A 26,119-nucleotide genomic window follows, 5' to 3' on the forward strand; every position below is an offset into this window, starting at 1 on the left:
TTTTTTTTCCCTCCGCCGTCACAACTGTGAGTCAAAGCTACAGAACATGATTGCTGTGTTCTCCGCCAGAGCAAACCAATGCACCAGCAGTTGAGTTTGAAGGAAAACTGTTTGCAACTTCGCACTCCGCAATGTGAGACGAGAGAAGGTAAGAGTCACTCGCTCTTATGGACTTTTCAGTTTTGCAGAATGACATTTTGAAATGCACCGCGGTCTGGATTTGGGGGGGTTCAATTGGGGGAAAAAAAAATGCAGCAGATGTAAGCTCACGCCTCTTTGTCGCGCTCCGCGCATCTCCCAGTTATTTGCTGCGTTTACGTAAGCGCCGACTCCTACCTGAGCGTCCACACGCATCCCTCGCTGGAGGCCCACGAGCTGCTAAGAATCGTGAGACTGAAGATGGACAGGTCAGAAGACGACATGGTGCTTGCTGTGGTCTCCCACACTGGAGGTAAACACACGCACGCACCGTAGGCTAGACGTGGTTGTTTTATCCTGGCCTTTCACTTTCCATTGTGTTTACGTCTGCAGAGCGCAGGATGTTGCAGCCCAGCGACTGTGTGTATTCCGAGTCCCTGACCCCGCAGGGCAGGCTTGTCGTCTGCCGCAGAGATCTGGCTGAGATCTTGGTACGTCGATGAATTGTTCGTGTTATGTAGTTTGACGCAGATACAGCGAAGGGGAGATTTGCCGAGAGTGAAAATAGGTGAGGAATATTCCTTCGCTGTCTGCAGCCTCCTTTGACGGACGGCGCCGAGCTCAGCAGGAGGCCGGTGCGCCTTTTGGGGATCAACACGTGGGACGTCGCCGCGGCGCTCACACACCTGGACTGGAGCCTCTTCAAATCCATCCATGAGGTATGAAACCGCAGGTGGCTTGTCGGAAACCTTCTCTCGACACCTGCAGGATAAGCGGAGGGTAACTCTTAAGTCTTGCAACAACTGTCAGTCAACCGTACTTGTGTACACTTGGTGGAAATGTTACTTGGGTGCTGTAAGTTCCCACCACTGCATTTTTGCTAACTAAGCTGACGTCTGGTCCCGCAGCAAGAGCTGGTCTACTACACCCTCAGGCGCATTCCCGGCGGGGGCCACACGGCGGCGCTCTCCGTCCTGCTGCAGCGCTGCAACGAGGTCCAGCAGTGGGTTATGTCCGAAGTTCTCATGTGCACGTCGCTCAACAAGAGAGTGCAGCTGCTCAAGAAGTTCATCAAGATCGCCGCTCAGTAGGCACACGCACTCCTGATGAACGAGAATTGGTTTTGAAACCTGATGACATGTTTTGTATTTATTTATTTATTTATTTTTGTGCGTCGTCGTGCCAGCTGCAAAGCTCAAAGGAATTTAAACTCCGGTGATGACGTGTTTTGGATTGATTTATTTATTTTTTGTGCGCGTTGTGCCAGCTGCAAAGCTCAAAGGAATTTAAACTCCGCCTTTGCCATCATCATGGGCCTCAACACAGCGGCCGTGAGTCGACTCAACCAAACCTGGGAGGTGAGCGTCTATTTGGGTCCTGGTAACTTTTGTGATTCGATTACACTCTTGATTTGTGTTTTTTTTTTTTTTTTTTTTTTTTTAATTGGGTCCTGGTAACTTTTGTGCGATTACACTCTTGATTTGTGTTTTGTTTTTTTTTTCCTTCAAGAAATGTCCTGGGAAGTTCAAGAAGCTTTTCGCAGAGTTGGAGCTGATCACGGTGAGGACAAAAGGCACATGCTGTGATTCATTTTGGATCAGACTTTTCCTTCCTTTTTGCTTTTTATCATTGTCTTCTCACTCTCCTCTTCTTGCAGGATCCGTCTCTTAACCACAAAGCCTACCGAGAAGCTTTTAAAAGAATGAAACCTCCAAAGATCCCGTTTATGCCCCTTCTCTTGAAAGGCAATCGCGCACACTTATTAGTTGCGTGCATATCCGAAATAAAACCTAAATTCCCTTTTAATCTCCTCCTGCAGATATCACCTTTATCCATGAGGGCAACAAGACTTTTCATGACAACCTCGTGAACTTTGAGAAGCTGGTGAGTTCAAGTCTGCCTGTCTTCTTCAAGTTGCCTTTGCATTTTGTACTTACCGGTACATCAACATAAATTGACCAAGTTATCTCCCATCTTCCCAAGATACGCTGATAAAGCCCTGGGGGTGCTACTAGTGTACAAAAAAAAAATAAAAATACTATTTTCATTTCAGATGTTGTAATGTGTACCTATCAGGTAATAGTTTTGAGAACAGTAGATGATGCTTTAACCCATTAACCAATGTTGAGCACTCCTGTTTTGATTTTTTTTTTTGGGCGGAGGGTACTAATAAAATATACTAAGCTTCAGGATACACAATTGTTGAACTTCCTCTTTTTTTCTTTGTCTAACACCACCAGCATATGATCGCAGACACGGTTCGAATGATTCGACACTGCCAAAGTGACCAAACAGGTGAGGAGACAAAATATGGCGTCGGTCCTTCGCTTTTGCACTTTTCACAAGATTTTAATGTGTTCAATCAATGTTTTTTTTTTTTTTGTTAATTATTCCAGTGACTCACCTGTTTCTTTCAGACCAAATTCATCCAGGCATGTTTTTTTTCTGAGTCTGGCTTTGCGCACTGCGGCACAGTCCCCAAATTGATATCAGAGTTTCAAATCATTTTATTCCAGCCTGTCAGGTTGTACTCAATAAAAATAGAGTGATAACATCATTATAGAGGAAAACATTTAACACTTTGTGCTTCAAAATGTAATGCTGCATCCAATTCAGTGTGCTCCTCCTTCTGATGTGCCTGCCTTGACCACTGGGAGGCAGTCTTGTACAATGTAGTCATGCAGACATGAATGAAGACTACATTTTTTTCCTCTAATGTACTCCTACCTGGCAATTTGCTGTCATGGTAGTCGTTTTCCATGGAGGATAAAGAATATATGCCTGTGGGTATTGTTGCACTGTATTATCTGTCTGTGTTGTTGAGGCATTTGTGCTCAAGTATCCATTGCTTAAAATGTGGTAAAACTGCATCTACTGCCGCTAACCGTCAGCATGCCGACAGCATTTTACATTCATTTTAGCATTAATCGAACTGGGCCATTGTAAAGCCGGTGAAATTTGCTTCTTTTAACGACTCATGTACTCTAATTGTGTTTTACCAGCTTGAAACCCCCGCGGTGGCTCCAAATTAGTGCCAAAGCATCTTTAATGGTTTGTCTTCTTATCTGCGTGGCAGGCAATGAGGTGATCGGCGTCGACAGCGCGGAGTTGCGGGCAAGCGTTCACTACCTACACATCATCGACAATCAGCAGACGCTCTTCGAGCTGTCCCACAAACTCGAGCCGCGGGCTTAGTGCGCACGCACCTCCTCTTGGCGGACACCGAGAAGTAGCACGGCACCGATGCGGTAACCCAAGCACTGAAATGTGTGCGACACGTTAAGGACGCTGTACAGCACAGGTCACACACACTCCCGCACACACCGCAATGAACAACCAGTTGAGGTGCCAAATGTTTGGACTAAACCATCACAAAGACTCAGAGCTCAACTCTGACTTGAGTAGAGAAGGATGTAATTTATGTTGTACAGTATATATTGGACTTAATATGACTTTATTATTATTACTTTTTTTTTGTGATGCGCTTTTGGTTATTTATGAGCCTGTCCCGCAGGTGGAATGTTGCGTTTGTTTTGTGCTGTTGCCTCAGTGTACTGTTGGTCAACGGCGACTTGATGGCCTCGTCATTTCAGTAGCCAAAAAAAAAAAAAAAAAAGCCTATTCAAGAGTTTCTCGTGTTTGCAACCTTAATTTACTACATCAAGATGTCGCCTTCATATTTAACGATATCTTAACACAAGATTGCACAGATGTCCAGGATCTTGTCAAAGCTGCTAGATGTATCACGTCGATGTTTATTTTTGTCGTTCCTCGTGCAGTTGATTATGTACCTCAACAGACAAGTCAGTGTTGAAGCATTTAGCGAACATGCTCCGCGGATGAACAATAACGCCACTGAAAAAGTGTTAATCTGTTAACGCGGCGCGTGCCACTTTGACAGTGTACAGAAAGACGTCGACGCGCACTTGACTGACTCTTTTAAGCCACAAGTTCTCCCCTGAGTGTGCGATTGATTGGGAGATTCTGGCTTTTACTTGTTTTCCCCCCCACACGCATGTGTCATGCACTTCTCTCACTGAACTAGGTTATGTGTGTGAATAGATAGACCAGATGGCATTACGGGTATTTCTACCACGTATGGACCTACGCATCAGTTCTGTAAAATGTCACGAGAAGTCCCCTGCTATTTTTCTCTGAATTCGATCATTGTGTTCCCTTGATCAGAACACCTCTGAAGCAAGTTTGATTTGTCTCACCGTTCCAAAAACTGATTTAAAGGCCTCCCACTCTGTCGGGGGTGTCACTATGGAAACAACCTTACCAAATAGTTTATGTATTATCTCTGAGGTACAGATTATCACGTGTCAAATCGGTGTGCTCGGTTCAGATTGATCGACAGGATTTTTTTTTTTTTTTTTTTTACACTGTTATAATGTCACAGGGGGCCTGTCTTGTTCTTCAAATCAGTGTAACATTAAAAAGAGGACGCCTGATTAGGAACACATTGACAATCAAATGCGATCCAGTACAAGAACTGTATCCCCAAATTTACTGCTTCTACTGACGATAATGATTGGCACTAACTAATGGTGTCAAAAGACGTTGGTTGCACATTTAATACATCGGTGTTCATTTTTGTGGGACCAAACTACAATTTGAAACATGAATGCAGCTCTACGCCCGTGCTTGAATTAAAACTTCTCTGACTGTCGATCAAACTTGAACAAGTTAATCTTTGTAAAGACTGAATTTTTGAGACTGCTATTACAGTTGATAAAGTCTACACACACCTCATCAAATGTTAAGGGTTCTTTATCATTGACGACTGAGGTAATGGCGGTTGCACAAGTGTGCACACCCTCTTATAAGGAATGATGTGGCTCTCTTGAGAATTAACCAAACCCATGTTAAATTTCTCAAGACTGTAAAACTCGAAATAAGTTTGCGAGGTAGTCATGGCTGTAAGTTTTTACAAAGACACACAGACTCCATTTGATGTGTTAAAATGCAGTTCCATTGTGCTATTAGTTATTTGTTATAATATGCAGTTTATTTAAGAATTGCTAATGTGGCCAAATGTAGTGCTCGAAGGTTCAGTTCAGAAGGGCCACGTACTCGTGCACTCTTCACCTCCGAATATGACAACTTTGGCATCCTAGTCGCACGTTACCACTGAGCCAAATCTGTGCAATAGTTGACATTTGCACGCTACTCTTTAAAGTAGTAGAGGTTTTGCCTCATTTTTAACATGTCCTACAAATATGTCACAGTTGCTCTCCTATAGGGGCCAAAGAGCGCACTAGTACATGGACCTTAAGATGAATATTAAGGCTATGGAAAGCAATAGATTTATCCCCATTTTATTCTGAGGCATGAGTGACAATGCTGTAACATTATTGTCGCCACTTGAGGGCGCCAGTGGAGCTATTGTAGAGACGATGGTCCTCTCCTGAAAGCTTCTTCTACGTGACCGTTTATTTGGTTGTTACAATCATGACTGGAAAGTTTTCCTTAAAGAACCATTGTTTGACACCTATTTGCGTGATACAAGAACAAAAAAAAAAAAAAATAACGCAATGCAAGGGAGGCGCATGTCGAAGGCTTTGTAATATGTGTAAATTGACGCCAATGTACTTACTGTTCTTATTTATTGGTTTTCAAATGGTAGGGCGAAGAAAAAAAAAGTGAACCACAAAGCAATACATTCATGTCCACTCGATGTTCTGAAGCCACATGTCTTTTCTATAGAGATGTTTTACTATGTGGACATTTGAACTGAAATGAATAAATTATAGGTTTTATGTGAAATCAGCAGGTCTCGTGTGAATTTGTGCAGCTCTGGTGGGTGGAGCCTTTGACTAATGACAGCATGCCAACAAAGTGCCTAAGAGTCAGGTGAAATTGCCTTACAACGGTTTCTGCCTGTCCTTGATCAAATTGAAACCCTCCTCCTGCCATGAAGACGAACTGCCTGCTCCTCTTCCTCTTTATGTTGGGCACATGGTGCCACGCTTCCTTCAGGTAGCCCAGGGTGAAGCTGCAACGTGGAGTCTGTTCTCTCTTCTTGTTGAGCTTCAATGGACACTGCTCCAAGTACATGTTCAAGTACCAGTACAAGTTCATGACCTGGGCGGACGCAGAGCTCACCGGCATGTCAGACAAAGGCCCTCGTGGGGTCCATTCACAGTCTGGAGGAAGATAGCTTTGTCAAAGTCCTCATTCCGAATTTTGACCCTGCTCAGAAATCCACATGGATCGGAATCGGTGATGTCCACAAAGAGGATACGCTTTGTTGAATAACGGCCAGCCAGACAATGCAAAAGGTGGCGAGCGTTATGTTGTCACTAGCCATGGTTGGGGACAAATGGAATTACTACCCCTATAGTTCTCCCATGTATGATTTTGTCTTGAGTGAGAAGTGATGAAACCAGTTAAGCTCATATAAAAAAAATTTAAAAAATTAAAAAGGAAGTGCTTCACTAGATACTGAGGGGACAGCACCACTTTCATTCAGTCAAGTTTATGGATGCCACGTCAAAGCAATCCATGTAGAACTTTTCATTCTGAAACCTGTTTAAAAGAACAGAGTATATAGAAATAATGAACATACATTACTCGTATACTAATGTGAAAAATATTGAATAATACATAATAATCACATAAGACGTGATCCTAAATAATATGGTGAGCAACAGTTGCAAGGGGGGTTTTGCACACAGTGCTATTCAAGCAAGCACCGCCACTGACTGCTCATGACTTTGCTTTAATACAGTAGTCTGCGGCGTGAAATGAAGAAATATGCCAGTACAATATTGATTTTGGGGGCTTTTGACAGTGTAATGGGGACCAAATCGTAAGAAATTTCAGAGCTCCAAATTTGTTGTGTGCAAGTCTTTCCCCCCCAAAAATTAAAGCCTCCCAGTTCTTCCGGCAGTAGGCCACGCCCGCACCCAACTTTCGCGCGAAACATCAGACTGCACCATTTGATGCGAAAAAAGGGGTGTTGAAGACGGAAGGTTTCTTTTAATCCATTAAAATATTCCCAGGAAATTCATATAATCCGTGTCATTATAAATATTAATGTTTCAGAGCAATTATTACATGTGGATAGCGACAAAAGAAGGATTACTCATGCATAAAATGTAAAGTTGCAACTGGCGATAACGACCTTTGGTTTACGGTCAATGTATTTACCTATGTTAATGTTTAAATCCATTTCGCCTCCCCGCTGTCCTCCGAAGAAATTGCATTTTGTTTAGTTTTATTGGAGATTTTCAGTTAAACGACGACGAAATGGCCCTCAAATCAAAGGTAAATTCATTTTAAGAAATGTTGTTGGTGTTGCTCACTCTTTCCCGTCAGAAACAAGTCTTTGTGAGTCGAATTAACTACGTCTTGTCCATTCTTCGGTCAAAAAACAAAAACAAATTGTCTGCTGTTAACCGTTGAGCAGTTGCTTGACGAGACTATTAAAGAATATCATTGAATAGCAATAGTTGTTGTGGTGTCCTATGCCCAACACAAATCAATACGTCGTCAAAAGATTCGTGACAAAAACCTCAAGTTGCATCACTATTTTTCAGTGCTATGCTCCCATACAGGAACATTGTCAATCTGAACACAAACATTTCTAGCAACTTCTTCATATCATGTAGCAAAAAACGTGTGGACTGTACTCACTGAAACCATTCAAGTAAAGCTCCAGCTTTGTGTTTACTGAGAAATGGGTGAGAAGCTTACTTTGCATTCGCTTTCATTGATCACGGCACGTTGTATTGTCTTCCCGAAGGCGCTGCGTTTCAAGTCCAAGTTTATTACTGCCGAGCTGGCTCGTCTGTTCAGCCAGTCGGACAGCGAGGAGGAGTTTGAAGGCTTCGATGAGGACGATGCAAGAGTGGACAGAAGACATGTTAACATGCAATACAAGACGAAGGTATGACTCGTAACGTCCAAGATTCGGCCAAAACTCAAATCTGGCGGGCGCAAATGTTTAAATTTTTGATGCACAAAGCCAAATCAAAAAACAAAAACACCAGCAAGTTAAGTTTTTGATGTTGGCTGAACTGAGTTCTGCTAAGGTACACTGCAAACAGGACAGTCTTAAAAGAAGTTACATTAACACCATTCGGTAATAAAATAGCCTGTGTAGTGTAGAATTTAACACTGATAGGTTGTTACAATGGAGTGTCACCTGGATGCGAGCGACCCTGACGTAATGGTTGAAGTTTACTGGTTAGAGTTGAGTCTTCAGGGTAATTCTCCTCCTCCGCTTGCCAAATCGAATCAAACTTCCGGAAGGTAAGCAAATCATTCACATGATGATATCTGATGAAAAAAAAACCCTCATAACTTGTTTGAGTTTTCTGTTCATCTCTTTTTTTTCGAAAGACAATTTTTTTCCTGATTATTTTTGGTCCAATCCAAATTGTACAATATCAGGAGTTTCCTTTCATGTTTTTGGTGTGTCCACATTTGGACACTTGGCAGATGTTGGACCCAGAGGATGGCAGTGATACGGACACAGGCTTCTACTCTGATGGTGAGGAGACGACAGCGCCTAGGAGAGGAAGTCTCCTAGTAGCTCTCCGGTATGTGTACTTATAATAATCGCAGTGTTGAGCATGTACTGTAGTTGACATATCTGATCTCAATGCAAATGTGGTATGCATACAGCATATGTAATGCACTTCTTCGCTCTTTCTTAAAAACTCTGTCAAGGATTTGAGCCTCATAATCTTCTTGCCATTCACGTTGGTCGCATATCAATTTCTCTTCTCAGATTTCCAGTCAAACAGTCACCCACCCCCAAAAAGGAGCCACAAGCAAAAAGCATCGAAAAGCCGGTTAAAGAAACCGTGGCACAGAGGGTGAGGGAGAGGATGAAGAAGCAGGAGGATAAACTAAGACAACCGAAGACAGAGAAGGCGACGGGAGAAGATGAGGCTGTGTGCCGAAGCCTAAGCAAGCGGGACAAAAACATCCAGGAGAACAAAGCCATGGTGGTTATAATAATCGGGAGCGTCAACACAATGACAAACAATATGGACCATCATAATATACGAAAACGTTGACCGCCCTTCATTCTTCTTCTTGACTGTTGTCTTCCAGCTGGCCAAGCTGTTTGCTGATCTCACCACTATGGCAGACCTAACTTTGCCCGACACCCCTCAAGTGAGCACTGCCGCTCAGCCAAACGCTCCGTTTCTATTTGCGATGCTTCAACAAACCGCGCCACGCCTCTGCTTTCTTATACGAGCCCTCGTTTTGTTCACACCACCGCAGAAAAAGAAACGCTCTCCGATGAAAGCGACGCCACGCAAACGGAAATTGGAACAACACAGCGGGTCTGAAAGGAGGAACCCGTCTCGTAAAGCTCGCCCTCCTGAGAACTTTGCCGTGGACCAAGTGTGTGAGCCGTTGCCCCGCAGTGGCCCAAAGGCGATAAACCTCAGGAGACTCGTAGAGGTACAAATGCCTAACATCGCATCAACTCCACAAAGCGGGGGGGTCCAATTTGAAAACAAGTGTCCACCTTCTTGTTCCATCCTGCGTCAGTCTTTAAATTTCAACTACATTATATCATTCAAATGACGGTTTTTATTTTGGTTAAACTGATGAATAAATATTCTCATCTAATACGGTGAACCCCACTCATTCTGGACCCAGCCACAATAGGTAAAAATCTTAATTGTAGAGACCAGTATTTTTTTGTTTCTTAACCGTCCTACACGCTTTAAATATTTAAACCTATTAAATGACACTTTTTAAAGTATTCCTTCGAACCTGTTCTCACTTTCACTGTCAAGCAGAGGCTGTCGTACGCAATCACTTGGAGGAAATGAAAGTCTCAATTGCACAGGTGTCAAAAGAGGTCATGTGTGCTTGCTTCAAGCTGTTTGTCACCCCAGTTGAACTGTACCATAAACCTGTCACATAAAACCCAAAAAATTAAACATTGCGCACTTCCATGGTCAAACATTAGAATTGCATGAATCTGATCTCTTAATGTGAACAGGTCATAGACAGGCTAACGTAACTTAGCATAGATGTAACAGCAATTAAACTTTCCAAAAACTTCTGCTCAAACATAGAGAGAAAAAACCCCACATACAAACAGCATTCAGCAGTTTTAACCTTGTGTAAAGCCTCTCAATGTTTGACCTGGTCTCACGATTGACAGGTGGATGAGGAAAGTGCTGGCAACAGGCCAGGAAAGAAGCGGAGGAGCCATCGACGCAGTCAGTACGAGTTCAAGTCGGTGGATGACATCACCGAAGATGACTTGGAGAACATTGCGTCCCGCAGCAAAGACAAGATCTGGGACAAGGACAATGTGAGTCATCAACACTTTGATGGCTTCTCTGCAGGTGCTGCTCAACTCGTGTCGTTTGTTCACCGTGCATCAGCGGGGTGAAGTAACCTAGTAGAAACACTTTCATGAGACTTAGTTTTTTTTTCCCACCACCTCTGTTGTGAACTGTATGTTTATGTTTGTGTAATGTGTGTGTTGCCCCCCCCCCCTCCCCTCCAGGGAAGCTCATGCCACCAGTGCCGACAGAAAACCCTCGACACAAAGACCGTGTGCCGCAGTGGGTTCTGTTCTGCGGGCAAAGGCCAGTTTTGTGGGCCGTGCCTCAAGAACCGCTATGGCGAGGATGTGCGCACCGTTTTGCTGGACCCGGTCAGAAGCAACTCTTTGGCTCACAAAATGAGAGAAATGGTCCAATTTTATTGTTTGTCGACAAATCATGTATTGCATCTGTATTTGTCTGTCAATGCCGGTGACGTACTGTCCCCACAATTCACTTGATAGTAGAAGGTACGATGAACCCACGTACCCACCTGTTGCCATCCACACAACAGAATGTTGGTCTGAACTAAACAGGTCAAGATTTCCCACGAACTGAGATGAGATCATTATTTCAGTCACCATATGTGCAGTACTTTTTGTGGCATTTTTTGTTTGTTGAGATTTTTTTTTTCCCCCCCATGTAAAATTTGTGCTTTGGCAAGAGAATGAAGCTCTGGTATTTAACAGTTCATAATTTGTCTTCAGTCTTGGGATCGATCAAGAGGGGTTTTTGGGGAGGCTGATGACAGTTGCGATTTGGCAGGAGAAAATTCCAATAACTAGTTAATCAGCACATTTATAAAAAAAAAAAATATTGAATGAATAAAATAACATCTGTTTTTGCCTCTTGACACGACAAAAAAAAAAAAATTGAACTGCAGGCGGATCATTTAACCATTTTAGAATGCTTTGTGTACTCATTTAGTATTTAACTTTAAAACAGAGGAAATAACCGGAGACACCTTTCTCAGAAAATGTCATGTTGCATTTTAATTGTGATGTTCAGAGAAGGCAAAAAAAAAGATGAATTGGGGAGCTATTTTCATGTGCAGTAACCGAACTGAAAGAAGACTACTCTGCATCATATTATCAAGGCTTCTCTTCAAATAGAAGGCAGTCGACGACTGAGATCTTGTCTTTTCTGCAGACATGGTCCTGTCCGATCTGCAGAGGAATGTGTAACTGCAGCCTGTGTCGGAGGAAAGAGGGGCGCTGCGCGACTGGCATTTTGGTCGGGCTGGCCCGCTACAATGGCCACGACAACGTCCACGAGTATCTGGAGAGGTACGCACACAGCATCGTGTTGACATTGGCACTTTTGCGGCCGTGCACTCAGCGTGACGTTTGCTGATGCAATTTGTGTTGCACTGCATTTAACACGAAAGAAGTTCGCATGCCAAGTAAGTTTGAAGTTTTGCCTTGTTTTGTCTCCCTCACAGAATTCAGAAGGAGCTCCAGTAAAGTCCACGGAGACTCCTCCTCATACAGATGATACACTGCACAGTACTGTAGAACTTTTTGATAAATGTTTATTTTTTTTTTAGGCAGGCGCTTTTATCAAACTACCGTAGAGTGCCGTTGTTATCCTACTGTGCCACAAATGCTAATAGCATTAGTACTGTACTTTTATTTTGATTTTTTTACCTTGCATTTTTTTTGTTTGTTTTCCTTGAAGTGTTTTTACAAAACACACAACTTTTTTTTTTTTTTTTTTACCACTGTGTACAGTTGTGCCTCAACTTTAATTTCTTGCATGACCAAACTACCGGTACTCAAATCATCATTTCCCATAAAACACCTAAAAAACAGAAAAAAATAGCACTTTACAAAACTACTTTATAACAACATCAATAATAATTCAAAATAATGTAAAGAAAAAAAGTGTGCATCCTGATTAAATCAGCGTCTGGCTTCTGGTCTGTGTATTCTGGCCACCACTGGGCAGTACAATGACTTAACACTGACAACAAAATAGACAAGAAACAATCAAAAGTACTCGGTTAGTTGCTCGTATTAGTTGGTTTTCAGAGCAGATAAGGAATATATGTTGAAAGTGTTGTTGTCAGTCTACATGTTTTGCTGCACTGTGTTCAGACATCTGTTGCTTGAGTGTCGTTAACATTGCGACACCAATGATTTCAATAGCCAGTCTTCCGAAGGCAAAGTTATGTAGTTGTTCGCAGTCTTTCAAGTTTGTGCTCACAAGTCCAAGCATAAAGTCTTCCGGCCTAATGCTTGTATCTCGAAAAACCGGTGAGTCAGGTCACTTGTATGTCAAGGTAACATCGCATTAGAATTCTTGTCATTTTACGATATCTAGTTCTAATAAAGACTGTCTTTTGTTTGCATTTTTTGTGTGTACTTGTAATGCAGTAGACAGATACTGAACCATGGTTCTGTGGTAAATTGCAACAAGATCATAATTCCCGTAATCATCCTTTTTGGGATGCTTTTTTTGTTGGTGTGTCGTGAGATATTTCTAATGTGAATTGGATGCTTCAGATCGAAGATTGCAACACACTAGGAAAGTTCAAGCAAAGCAAAAACCGATAGGTTGGCAATCAGAAAGGTAAGGCTGTTTAAAATCACTTTATTATCACGTGTTATGCAGGCAAATCATATTTTCTGCTTGACGTTAGATTTTTGTTTTTTTTCCTCCATTCTTTTTACTGACATAACACATTTGTACAAACCAGTTTTAGAAATCTCCACAAACCGGAGCCTTTGAGGCTAACCTGGCAAAAAAAAAAATCAATATCAAATGACATGGCGAAGAACACAGTTTAGAAAAAGATTTACAAATGAGATGTTGCTAGAAAATACCCCCCCCCCCAAAAAAAAAAGTTGGTTGTCACACAAAATATTACCCCAAAAAAACATCAAAAATGGTTTGGCATCAACTTTTTTGTTTGAAACACTTTTTTTTTTTTTTTGCTTTTTCATTTTCTCCCCAAAAAGAAAAACACATGGTGCAAGGAAGAACTAAACAGAAAAGAAGTCATACTAGAGCAAAAAAAAATTTTTAAAAACCCTCAACCATGCCGTACACAACGTTAGAATCAACACTCACAAACAAATATAAGTCCAGCAGGAAGGCAAATATTACAAATCAAGGATAATAAATTAGCTTTACACAGTGGGCTGCTGTGTGTTTCATGGGAGGGGCTGTATTTCAAAGCAAACTCTATAAAATATACTTTTTTTTTTGTAAATAAGACTGTACGCACTGGACTAACACTGAGCAACACCACCAGAAACATCTCATCACCACATAAACAGCCCGAACAAACCCCCCCACACTTCAGCCTGGCCTGTGCTCCATCTCGCCACCACCCGACCACTTTGCTCAACCTGACCTTCCCTCAGCTTGTGTTAAGGAGGGAGCAGGTCACAGAGCAGGGGTCAGGGTGGCAATCAGAATAGCACAGAAACCCAAAAGCATCCTCGCTGTCCCTCTCAGCTGCTAGAACTCAAATGCACAATAGTGATAAAACGTCAGGAATGAACCAAACAACCGCTCTCGTGTGTGTGCTCTTGTTTCCGCCAAACCCTCTTCCCTGACAATGTAAACATGTTTCACTAGATTGTCATTTAAGTATTGCTTTCATCTCACAAACATAGTTGTAGAAAGCTAGATTGTTTTCTTTTATAGAAACCTTTTTTTTTTTTTTGCCATGGCCACTGCTGCAATAGGAATGCATTATATATAAATCTTTCCATATGTGCTTTTTTTTCTGTTCCTTTCTTGATGAAGGAAATCTCCTTTTTGTTTTGTAACAGTTCATAAAGGAATCCACACCTGAATCAGATGGGAGGACAAAACTCAAATTACGGTAGGTAGATCCTCTACATGACACACACTCTCACACACACACACACACACACAAACCATAATCATAGGTTGACTTGCACACACGCACACGGTCCCAAGACTGCCTCGGCTCTGCGACAGTCCCTGTACCTTGATTGACCCTCAGCCCTGTCTGACAGGTAAGAAACAGGTACACAACTTTGTGCATAGAGATAGATGTTCGCATGATTTAGAAAAAAAAAAAATCATTGAATGTTTTTCTTAATCTCAACACAACGCTTCCCATCCCATGATAGAGCTTATCTTTCATAGCTGTATTTTATAATTGTGTTGTTGGCTTTTGACAGTGTGTTGAATGATGCTAATGTCGATTTTTTTTCTTTTTCTTTTTCATGAAGCATCTGTAAAAGAAAAGCAGCCACACCAGCAATCCCTGTGACTAACAGCAACCGCCTATTCAAACTCCTCTTCTTCCTCTTCCTCCAGGTGATTGGAGGTGGTGGGCGTTTCAGGCTCGGAGTCACGGGAGAGGGTCGCCACGGTGACGATTTGAGGGGAAGCCTGGAGGCCCTCGGGGGCGTCGTCCTCCATGTTGTCGGTGGTGATGATGGCCACGGCGGCCCCGCCCTTTTTGTTCTGGTGAGTTTTGATGTGCTTGGAGAGATGGTCGCTGCGCATGAAGCGCTTGGAGCATTCGGGACACTCAAAGCGCTTCTCTCCTGTTGGAGGACAAAAACACGACTATCTTAAAAGTCATTCTTTAAAAAGGTCAAATAGCTTTTGAGAGTGTTTTTTTTTTAATATTTATTTTGAAACAACCGTGATTGTGAATCCCAACTACAGCAAAAGCATTGACCAGGCGTTCTCAAGATTTTTCGTAATGCCCATTAAACATAACCACCATAAATGCCGTACGAATTAAAAAAATGTCTATTTTTGAGAAAAAAAAAGTTGCCCTGTTTCAATAACAAATTAATCCTTTAAAATAACAAAAAAAGTATGTTGGAAGACTATAATGTTCAAGTTGAATCTGGTGTTCATGCGGATTGACTGTATTGGAGTGTCAGCTCCTCTCTTGGCCTCTCAGTACAGCAATAATAATTATTTGCAGAGGCTAAAAATATTTGCCTGTCAGTATTGTTGATGCACTGTTTCTATACAAGGCACAATATTATTTTTTTGCCAGTTATGTTGCAGATCTCCAAACTACGGCTTGCAGATCCCAGTTTTGGAACCACTATTATGAACAAATATGGGCTAGCTGTGATACGTTACAAGTATGTGAAATGTTTTCATGTCCAAAGTTTGCTCTTGAAATATGGTTTATTTTGAGCACCCGCTTTATGATCAAATATGCATGTGTGTGACTGTAGCACCTGTGTGCGTTCTCCGATGTCTCTGCAGCTCGTCGCTCCTGGTGAACCTCTTGCCGCAGAAGATCCAATTGCAGACAAACGGCCTCTCCCCCGTGTGCCAGCGCAGGTGGGCCCTCAGGTGGGAAGTCTTGCCGTACACCTTTCCGCAACCTTCCATGTGGCAGATGTGCTGCTTCTTCTTTGTGGGGTCACCACTGTTTCTGCGCCAGAGGGCAGGAGTCTTTATACTGCAGCACTTTGAAGTTAAGATTGCATAATTTCAGCTGCGAGATCAAGTGTTACTTTGACCGTTAGATGCGAATTACCATCTGAGTTTTCATTAATTTACACTTTGCTCCAATTGTCACAATTTGGATATTTTCACTTTAGGGTGTACTCGCTTTTGTTGCCAGCGGTTCATTCTACATTGACTGTAGAGTTATTTGAGGGCAAAATAAATTCACACCCTACTGTGAGATTTGTCTCAAGTAAATTATGGTTGGGAAACACCGCACTACGAGTGCTAAATGTAAACTTTTAAGTTTTAATTTCAGATTCAAATGTGTTAGTTAAAGCACACCAGATGATCCATCCTACAGCAGTTTACTGACATACTTCCTACCTTGCTTCTCCGTCTCTGCAGTTTGGGCAGGAGCAGGCGACTCGACGGAGCCTCTTGCTGGGCGGTCCCTCCTGGTCTGAGGAACTCTGCACAGATCCTAACTGATCTGGACTCATTGACGAGCTGGATGCCACATTCCCTACCGTGACCGTCACAGGGGACGACTGAACTTTGACTCCATCCTGTCCTTGTGGTTGACCTTATGGTGAGAAATGGCACACAAAAGCATTCAAAACGTGTTTGTTCGGTTCTTAGTTGGAGATAGAACGTAAAGTTCAGCACAGGCATCCAAAATTGGATGAATTTTGAATTCTTACCCTGTAAACCTGTAATAGTGAGGGGCACGCCCTGCACCTGGACCCCGGCACCAGTGAGCCCAGCAATGCTGACCGTCTGTACGCCAGATCCGGGGTTGATCTGAGCTGCACTTAGTGTCAGGGGAGTTCCGCCCAGGGAGACCAACCCTCCACTCCCCACTGTTGTCCCACCAGCCACCGGGGCAAGCGTAAGCTGCTGTGGCATTGCAGCTCCCAGGCTGCCTTGGAGGGAGACACCACCAGGGAGCTGTAGTGTCTGCCAAGCGATCTGCCCGGAAGGGGACAGTGTAGGTGTACGAATAAGAACTTGGGCTGGATTCTGGAAGGCCTGAATGGGCTGCAGGGTTTGACCAGGGGCCAGTTGAAGAGTCTGAATGTGCTGTTGCTGCTGCTGGCCTTGATTTTGACTTGGTGCTTGGGGCTGCAGCTGGATCTGCTGTACCAACTGATGTCCCACTTGACCCACGATCACCTGCTGAATGGTTCCCGATGCGTCCGCTTGGCTTTGGACCCCATTGGCCTGATTCTGACTTTGAGAGTCGGCCTCAGTGCTTTGTGCTTGGTTTTCAGTCGCTGCCGCCTCAATACCAGCAGAGACCACTTGTGTTCCATCTGACACGCCGTCACCTTCGTTAACCGGTGTTGGTGCTGCCCCGGCGACCGCTGCGGTTGTCATCAGCTGGTTGCCACTGGCAACGGAAAAGGTGCCATCTGCTGATTGGATGAGCTGCACGGCCCCGCCTCCTCCAACATTATTGATCACAGGCAAAGCCAAAGTCATGCCACCAAGGTTGATGGGTACTGTGGTCATGACAGGAGTCTGAGATCCCTGAAGGGTCTGCAGCTGCAGGGGGAAAGACTGAGCGGGACGGATTTGCAGGGGGACTGTCTGATTGGCTGTACTTGACAGGATAGCCTGCTGGTTGGCTGTCTGGAGAATGGCCTGAGCCTGGCCTGGACTCGGACTCTGGATGAGCTGAACTTGCTCTGGCAGAGCCCCGATGGAAGCCTGCTGAGTTGGACCGATATGGATCTGCTGTCCATCTGCAGTCTGCAGGTGAGGGATGACCTGGTACTGCACGCCACCTCCAGCATTGGGCAGGTTCTGAACCTGGATTATCTGGAACTGCTGCTGCTGACTGGTGGTCACACTATTGGTCCCAGCTATGGCTTTCACCTTCACAATGGGAAAGATGCAGTGAGGACAAGAAAAAAATGCATGGGTGGCATTATCAATTAAGTGAGCCCCCGCTATTCAGAATCCACACATATTTGGCAACCCCCTTGTTTTGCTAATAACGGAGAATAGGTTCCAAACCTCTTTTAAAGAATCCACTAGCAAGGGAATTTGCACATGCTGAACCAAGAATATGCAGGGGTTCACCATATTAACACAAATTCATCCCTGACCTTGCGTCCAGGTGAGCTGTCGTTAGCAACGGTAGTGGCCACTGTTGCAGCTACCGGCTGGTTGGTGTTCTCCTTGGCCATGGTAACCGGTGCTGTAATGATCTGCCACCCGTTCCCCGTGAACTGAGCCGGGACCAGTTCCAGCTGCTGGGGAACTAGGGCCTGGCCCCCAGATGTGTCCACTACAATTTGACCCTGGAGCTGACCTGCTTGCAGTTGAATCTGACCAGCCTGGAGCTGGATCTGCTGGGGTCCTGTCTGGACCTGGGTCCCCTCCGCTCCTCCCTGCCCCCCGATCTTACTGCAGGTGGCCGCCAGCAGAGCCAACGGAGAGGGCTGAGAGGAATCCTATGAAGGACAACGTGGGTGAGTAAAAAGAAGGGACAACTCGGAACTCGTATGCATACACAAACAAGCACCACCTCCAAGTGAAAAAAGCCAACGGGGAGGGATGGGCTTGACTTATTCTGCAGGCAAATACACAGCTTGACACAAGAAGGAAAAAGAAAAGGCAAGCCATGAGTGGGGAAAGGATGGTGTTGAAAAGAGAAACACAAAGCTGACAGAAAACGAGCTGTCAGTAGAAGTGGGCAGTATTACAGGAAGCGAGTGAGTGGGCGTGTGAGAACCACATTTTCTCTTTTTCTCAGAACGCTGCAAGAAAATGCCGCCTTCTCTCGCTCTCCTCACAGGAAGTAGGTCGCAGGCACAACATAGCAGGTTGATTTTGACACTACAGCAATACATACGCAAACAATAAGAGCATTTGAAAATGACTCCCAGAAATCATCTCCAAAATATGAATTGGAAATAAAAGTCTCATACCACAGCCATTGGAATCCATAAGCAGAATTAAAGCATTCTGAGGCTAATTCAAAGTGACACTTCTATAAGTACAATGGCTGAAGTGTGACAGCCATGCAAAGCTACTCATGAGGCTTTTGGGGCTGGCTCTCAGCTGGGCTGCACACAAGCAGGAAGTGGAATTGACGAGAGGAACGCCCCCAGAGGTGTCTGGCTTACTGGCGGGCTGGAGCTAGAGAGGGAGTGCGTGCATTTTCTTGGCCTAAGGGCAAAGCAAAAGTAATCAAGTTCCTTTTGAGTACCTGTGATCCAGAATGTTTCCCCTTTTTTGATGCTTTCCCGCCGTCAGTTCCAGATGATTCCTTCTTGGAGTCTGAGGAGAGGGCACGATTCAAAAGTTAGAATAGCAAAAGCCAAAATATCATCAGGTGTGCCGATACAAATTCATGTGCAGGGTGGGTGACCTTAGTGAAATAGCAGCACATAGCGAATATAGCGTAACAACGGTGCTATTTGATCATTCCCAGTAACCACATCAGTAACATCATAGGCTTCCTATCTGTCAGACAAGGGAGGGAGAACCGGGGGGGAGGAGACGGCAAGGAGGAGGAGGAGGAGGATACCTACCACTCATAACGCATGAATATACCAAGAGGAAGAGGGTGTAGTTCACGGCAGAAGGCCGGCCGGCCGGGAGCGGAGGCGGAGGACGGCCTATATGTTGGGCTCTGGGCCGTGGCGGATCTGCCCGTTTTCACGAAACCACCCACCGTCCAGGAAGGGCGGTGCCAAGCGGAGACACAGCCGAACGGCCCCCACCCCTTCCCGGTTCACAAAAATAACGGAGAAAGCTCCAGCCGTCCCCCGCAAGGCAGCTGCGCCCCTCGCACACGCGTCGCACGTCTCTTGAGGCGAATAGAGCGTCCGTAAACGCGCAAAGTAGCGCTTATCACGATGGTCTCCACAACGGCGTTCGCAGTGTGTCAGCGAAGAGGCCCACCCACTTCCATTTAAGCATCAGGACAACACCCCTGTTGTGCCGTGCCCGCTTGCCGCCGCTGCATCTGGCACGTCGTCTCCGTCCGCGAGCCCACCGAAAAGCAGCCACTATTTGTATTACACTCGTATTCCGCTTTTATTCGTTCACACATTCATTTTTGGGGCTGGAAAGGGGGAGATACGCTCAGATAGCTGTGGCTTTTGTGGGCGGACGCGCTCCTCCCACTTATTCAGATTGGTTGACGGGGTTTGGCGTGCGAGGGTTCAGATGGGAGTTGTATTTTGCTCAAGCCTCACCTCCTCCAATGCTATTGGGTGAGCGGGACTACATTTCCCATGACGCCCGTGAGCTGACTCGCCTCCCGGCTGGAGTGGTGCTAGTCAAGTTAGTGTGAGAGCGACGGGAGGGCGGTGACTATTATGTTAGCGGCTTTAAATGAGGAAGAGAGGCGTGTGTGGAACGGGGGCACTCGTGAAGGGGTGATCAAGTTTTTGAGATTTTAATTTTTATTTTTAAGTTTGAACTATAAAAGCTTGCACGATACGGCTTTTTTTTAAACTATCTGTTGTAATTTATAACTGTGACGTTTCTGGAAAAAAAATCCACCTGTTGCTGAACCTAACCCTAATTTCATATTCTTAATAATTATAGTATTACTGTGATTATCAAAACCTGATCTGGCACAGAAAAAAACAAGGGCAGATTTGTAATCGGCGCAAAAAAATTATACAATACAATACAGCCTGATTTATGTAGCGCTTTCACAACAGCTGCAGCTGTAACAAAGCGCTTAACAAAACTTTTGTGAAAGTTTTAGTCCACCGATTTTCATCATTCTACATTTCTCCGCTGATTCAAACAATTTCAATTTTGAGATTGTCACCTCATTTAGGACATCTTGGGAACTATTTTCCACATTCGCCAATTTCCTACTTTTGGCACAGTTCCACACTTTCCTTGAAACTAATTTCCATAAAAATGATAGGAGATATATTCCAAATTTAACTCGAACTTTCATATGTTTGTGTTCTTCGTGAGCTCTTTAAATTAATTAAAAGGAGAAGTACTGATCTGTCTCCTTCAGTTAAGTTCAAATCAAAAAGTACAGACTGAAATGTATCGATAAGAAAAAAAACCCAATTGCATTCAATCAAGTTGGCTGACTTTTTCGCTCTGCCGTTTTTTTCTTTGTGTCATCATCAGCGAAGGTTGAAGAAAGTAACTCGTGTATTTTGATTCATTAATTCTAAAGTACAGATTTTTGTGTCTGGAGTAAAAGTAAAAAGTTGATAGAAAATAGTCAAGTGAAGTACAGATTCCATAAATAAACAAAAAACACGAAGCATACGTAACACAACTGTTGTTTTTGTTGTTCGCAATATAAACTGATTACTTGTGTTATTTTTGGAATTATTATTTTAGGCCTCTTAAGACTCCCCAAGACTGGACTTTTTCCCAGCCCTTTTTTAATGATGGAAAACAAGTTGTCCATTGTTGATCGTTTTGTTTTGTTTTGATGGTCAACATTGACCTTCAGATCAAATCAAATGATTACATCAATTTGACTTCGTAACGTCCAAGGACGAATAAAAAGACGACATTGACCGAGAGGTTGTATAATCCTAAATAAAAATACTTCAGCAGGGTTTTTATTTTTCACTGTAACTAACACTCTACATGATTTGATTTTTGTGTGCACAGAACTGACTCCCCCCACCCCACAAGCACACGTTTAATAAATGCGGCGTAACAGCCAGCCAAGTGCCCCCGCCCCCGGGCCACATTGCGAGGCGTTGCTAAGCAACGAGGGTTGGCCTGGGGGGGAAAAAAGGGGATTCGCCTGATGCGAAATTATTCGGTACTCCTTGTGCATTTCTGTACAAAGATTTGACATTTGACACAATTTGACAATCAGTAGGGATTACGCCAATCTGTATTCCTTTTAGAAAAAAAATCCGGATTAAAAAAAATGTGAGGTTTTCTTTGGAAATTCAGTCGAAGCAGTCAGGAAGAGTGTGTTATTCACATATTACATCACTAGGTGGCGCCACACACAAGCTAAACAGTATAGTATACTGTATTTAAAAATACTTTTCAGGGTATTTGTTTTTTTCACTTAAAATATCCTTGAGTATAAATTTAGTAAAAGAGTATTTTGTAAGTAAATTGGAAGTATTGTGATTTTTAGTTCCGAATAAGTATTAGGATCCAACAACGAAACAAAAATGAGTTAATATTTTAGAGAATAGAATGAAGAAATCCTTCCTACTCATAATACTGCCTTTCTTGATGATTTCATTTTGTCATCAGAGCTGTGAATAATTTCACAGGATATTTTAGTGGAGTGATTTTTTTTTCCACTTCTGTAACTTTGTAATCACACAACACATATCCTACTGTATGAAGGGCATAACATTAATAATGTGTGCGTGAGTCAAAGAATGTTTGCGTGCCATGTTGTCTTTTGTGCAATGATGTTCTTTCTTTTTTTTTTGGCAGAAGTGTGGGTGGGCGGTGTCCATTTGTCACTGGAAGCAGTGGCGTCACGGTGTCTCCTCTTAAAGGTAAGTCTGGAAAGACAAAGAGATTTACGACTGACGTGAATTTTGGCAGAAGCTTCTTATGTTGATGTGTGTGGGCGTGCGTGCGTGTTACTCACCACTCACTCACTGAATTGGACTTGCTTGTTTGAAAGTTGGCAAGGGCACAATTGTAATGAGTGGATTGACGAGATTGCACGCTGGAAAAAAAAAAACTGTGTGTCATCTTGCAGCCGTGAGGGTTATGCAGCAAGATGAAGAAAACATTTTCTACTGTGTCCACTAGTATCATCACCATAGAGTTTTATTAGAGTTTTGTGGTGGTTTAAGTGTGGTCAGTTCCTGTGAGGGGCAATTTGGCGACTTCATTCAGCATTCCCTCAAGCAGACTACTGAAAAGCATATTTTAGGATGTTACATGAGAGCATTTCAGTATAGTAGAGTGTTTGTGTAAAATGTGAGAGGTCTGCAATACTGTGTGTGAAAGCATTCAGTAGTGGGACTGATTGTGTTTTAGTCATGTGTGAGCAGGACAACAATTTTGTAGCGGGTGGTTCAATTTAAGCATTTCACAATGATGTACGAGAGGATTTCAGCCACGTGTGTTCATGTTTAATTTGCGTCTGAAAGTGTTTTAGTTAAACGTGAGAGCAGTTCAATGGTGTATATGCACATTATACTGAAAAGCTCCCACGGTGGTATTTTTTTTTTCCTCGGAGCTCAACGTGAGTCATTTGCTTCAGTGAAGATTCACGGCCTGAGAATTTCCAGAATGCGTCTACTGGCGTCTGCGACAAGAACAGGTATTTACAATGTTTTTTTCAGCTGACTGGAAGCATGCTCACGTCAGCTCATAACACACCAAGTACACCTTCCTTCAGTACTTTCCAAACTAGGACAGAACCAACCAAAATGATGTGACAACTCATACAGCAGTGACCCATGAGAGTAACTTGACCCCAACCAGGTAGATCAAGACAAGAGCGGAGATGCCTGCAGGTAGCACTGCAGGTCACTTGAACTGAGAGTGAACTCTGGGTGGACCCGTGACCCTTTTGACTAACTGTGGTTTGGAATCTAATTCAACATCCTCTCCACTTTGACTTTTAGCTCGTGGAAATGTTATTGTCTTGTTCTTGTCATGGATCAAACACCTGTTTTGTATTTTGCCATTAAAGCTACTTCAAGTTGTCCAAAATAAATAAAGGCCCAGAATACTGAACCAGTGGGTGTACATTCAAAAGTTGGGAGGTCAAACTAACTTCTCCTGTGGTAATTGTGCATCCTGAATTTGTGTGTGAAATGTCATTTTGGCCTAACAAAGTGTATACAATTACCGGTATTTGATTGTGTTCCATTTCCAGGCAGCTGAATTGAAAAAGACCCCGGAGGACAAAAGGACGAGCCATGTGCCGCTTTCAGACGGTGAGCAGCCATGTGGCGTCTGGGGCTGATTATTTTTACAAGTGTGTGTGTGTACTCCTGCCCACAATCTGGCTTTGAAGACGACGTCCATGAGTCGGAGAAGACCTTTCCAGTGCCGCAAAGTGAAGGGTGCAGCACGCCATAAAGATCCAAAGGTAAGTGTGTCAAATTGTGCATCAGCGTGCGTACCTGAGCGCAGGACCTGATCCGACTTGCCGGCCTGGCGGAGCTTGACGCCATCCCATCGTTTGGGGCCTGTCTGTGTATGTCCTGAATGACGGCCCAGAGGCGCGAGGGGGCTTGAGGTGGCAAAAGAAACGTTTCATGTTTGACGGGAAACATCAGTATAATGCGTGCGTGTTCACCTCTCCCTGCTCTGATTGATGACCCCTCATGTACCGTTTCACATTCATGTGATCGTGTGCACTGCTTTTTTGTTCAGGAATAAATTAACAGGTTGTTGCATGGCAATTTGCATGAAAATGCAAGCAGGCCATTTCCGGTCAATTTAACAGCAGGTTATCTGTTTGATTGCGTCAGACTGCTGACTAGTACTCCCGTTCACCCCACCCCCTCCCAATGGGATCACCCAGACGCCCCATGCCCAAGTGCTGAGGTAGCAGTGATCAACTCCATGAAATTCATCCATCAAGACAACAAGTGAAAAATGACGTCCGGAAGTATATGATTATGCTCCTCGGCTTGTACGCATCAATCAAGCGACACTGTCGACATGCGCATGCGCGCGCACACAGAGATACACACACACACCCACCCACTTGACCAACCTAGAGAAGACTCAGAACCTGAACAATGAAGAGCAAATTAATCTCATGGTGGGCACCGCAGTAGTGAGGGATGAAGAGCTTCATTGGCGAGGAGAGCAGAGATCACGGTCAGAGCAGGATTTAATCAAGGAGGCAGAGTGAGACGGCAAGTTCGTGCATATGAGCCTGAATGATTTCTCCCTCAGTGCTTGAAACATCATCAGCTTTACTTGAGGGACAAATACATGGCACAGGCTTTCAAAATAAAAAAATAATATCAATACAATACAAAACAATACATCCTGATTTATCAAGTCGCATTATGTCCTGCTTATCCGCACAAGGGTCTCGGGCGTGCTGCAGCCTGTCCCAGCTGTATTCGAGCAGTAGGCGAGGTACTCCCGGAACTGGTTGCCAGCCAATCGCAGGGCACACATAGACAAACAACCATCCATGCTCACACCTAGGGACAATTTAGAGTGTTCCATTAACCTGCCATGCATGTTTTTGGAATGTGGGAGGAAACCGGAGTATCCGGAGATAATTCATGCAGGCACGGGGAGAACATGCAAACTCCACACAGGAAGGCTGGAGCCGGAATCGAACCCCTTGCACCTCTGCACTGTGAGGCAGACGTGCTCACCAGTTGACCACTGTGCTGCCCGGCCATGTTTTCTCTCTCTCTCTCTCTGTCTCTCATGTATGAAATTAATTGGCAAAGACAAATAAACATTCGCTGTAATTATGGTTATTTTTATGAAATGAAGTTTCAGTCAGTTTGTTTTTTAAAAGCTTTCTTGTGTTCTTATTTTATTTCATTAACACAAATATATAAAATTTTAGTTTGTTATTTTGTTAACTTGACCAACCTTGCTTCAGTCTCCTTCCAATGACCCCCCCCCCAAAAAAAAATTACCAGGGGAGGTCAACATTCCCCTTTAATTATTTTGTCACTTTGAATCACGGCCCCTTGAAAAGGGGCCTGACACTTAACATTTTCTCAAAAGAAGTGTAGCCATTCATTACAGTCACGATAAGAAGGATGATTATGTTCTTCGTTCTCAAACTTTTCCGTTTTTGCCTTTCTGTGCGGCCTGTTGAGATAAAAAAAAACAACCGAACAAAGGAATTAATCAAAATTACTGGTGTGTGATTGTAACCAAAGCATAAATGCATTCTTTTTTTTAAGTCACTTGTTTAGTTCACGTTCAACCGAGACTTGTTGCCCATGAATACCTCATTTGTATCCTCATTTCATGAATGTGAATTACTGTGCATGGTATGTAAATGTAGGGTATACATGAATGCGAAGTAGGCACTTGAACAGCGTAATTGTTCAGCGGGAATCTCCTCATTGTGCTGCGTCGACAGATGAGATGACATGCCTGACTCTTGCGCAAGTCTCGGAAAAAAATCAATCAATCAAAATCCCGTATAATGAAACTACTTTTTCAATTCTAAGTGCGTTTGGCAAAGCTCGGCAGAACCGCTCTCATGATGCAACGTGCAGTTTGCGTGCCAAGGTGAGGGGAAACCCTGGCAGATCATTTGCCACTTTGTTTATGCTGTTTCCAAGGCTTTTTTTGTTTGTCTAGCCTGTCAAATCAGTTTTGATAGC

General features: G+C 43.7%; 3 protein-coding genes across 6 annotated transcripts in view; 2 read left to right on the forward strand and 1 right to left on the reverse strand.

Annotated features, from left to right (window-relative positions):
* rapgef5a (Rap guanine nucleotide exchange factor (GEF) 5a) overlaps positions 1–3,754 on the forward strand; it is a 39,131-nt gene extending 35,377 nt beyond the window's left edge. For both annotated transcript variants that reach the window (XM_019866166.1, XM_019866168.1), the window contains 11 exons: positions 70–148; positions 302–451; positions 532–629; positions 735–857; positions 1,047–1,225; positions 1,406–1,496; positions 1,648–1,698; positions 1,796–1,883; positions 1,958–2,022; positions 2,379–2,433; positions 3,215–3,754. In XM_019866166.1, the coding sequence (XP_019721725.1) occupies positions 70–148; positions 302–451; positions 532–629; positions 735–857; positions 1,047–1,225; positions 1,406–1,496; positions 1,648–1,698; positions 1,796–1,883; positions 1,958–2,022; positions 2,379–2,433; positions 3,215–3,333 (1,098 nt within the window). In that variant the 3' untranslated portion in view covers positions 3,334–3,754. The remainder of the gene's footprint in view (positions 1–69; positions 149–301; positions 452–531; positions 630–734; positions 858–1,046; positions 1,226–1,405; positions 1,497–1,647; positions 1,699–1,795; positions 1,884–1,957; positions 2,023–2,378; positions 2,434–3,214) is intronic.
* Positions 3,755–7,071: 3,317 nt separating this feature from the next.
* On the forward strand, positions 7,072–12,798 carry cdca7b (cell division cycle associated 7b). Its single transcript, XM_019866236.1, has 10 exons — positions 7,072–7,410; positions 7,889–8,032; positions 8,587–8,687; positions 8,879–9,098; positions 9,208–9,270; positions 9,382–9,564; positions 10,280–10,432; positions 10,631–10,780; positions 11,598–11,734; positions 11,890–12,798. Exons 1-10 carry the CDS (start codon positions 7,393–7,395, stop codon positions 11,909–11,911), a joined length of 1,191 nt encoding a protein of 396 aa, XP_019721795.1. The 5' UTR covers positions 7,072–7,392; the 3' UTR covers positions 11,912–12,798.
* An 858-nt stretch (positions 12,799–13,656) lies between these two features.
* Positions 13,657–20,025, reverse strand: sp4 (sp4 transcription factor). 3 transcript variants are annotated; one of them, XM_019866221.1, is made up of 7 exons: positions 19,397–20,025; positions 19,072–19,142; positions 17,966–18,313; positions 16,556–17,732; positions 16,239–16,437; positions 15,638–15,837; positions 13,657–14,980 (listed from the first exon to the last, which is right to left on the reverse strand). In XM_019866221.1, the coding sequence occupies exons 1-7, from the start codon at positions 19,401–19,403 to the stop codon at positions 14,715–14,717; spliced, it is 2,268 nt and encodes a 755-aa protein (XP_019721780.1). In that variant the 5' UTR covers positions 19,404–20,025; the 3' UTR covers positions 13,657–14,714. The 3 variants fall into 3 exon arrangements, with proteins under 3 accessions (XP_019721780.1, XP_019721781.1, XP_019721782.1); XM_019866222.1 differs by having other exon boundaries at positions 15,638–15,831; positions 19,397–20,024; XM_019866223.1 differs by lacking the exons at positions 19,072–19,142; positions 19,397–20,025 and adding an exon at positions 18,791–19,032.
* Positions 20,026–26,119: the final 6,094 nt, after the last annotated feature.

This window comes from Hippocampus comes, unplaced genomic scaffold (assembly GCF_001891065.2).
Source record: "Hippocampus comes isolate QL1 unplaced genomic scaffold, H_comes_QL1_v1.1 scaffold50, whole genome shotgun sequence".
Taxonomy (NCBI): domain Eukaryota; kingdom Metazoa; phylum Chordata; class Actinopteri; order Syngnathiformes; family Syngnathidae; genus Hippocampus; species Hippocampus comes.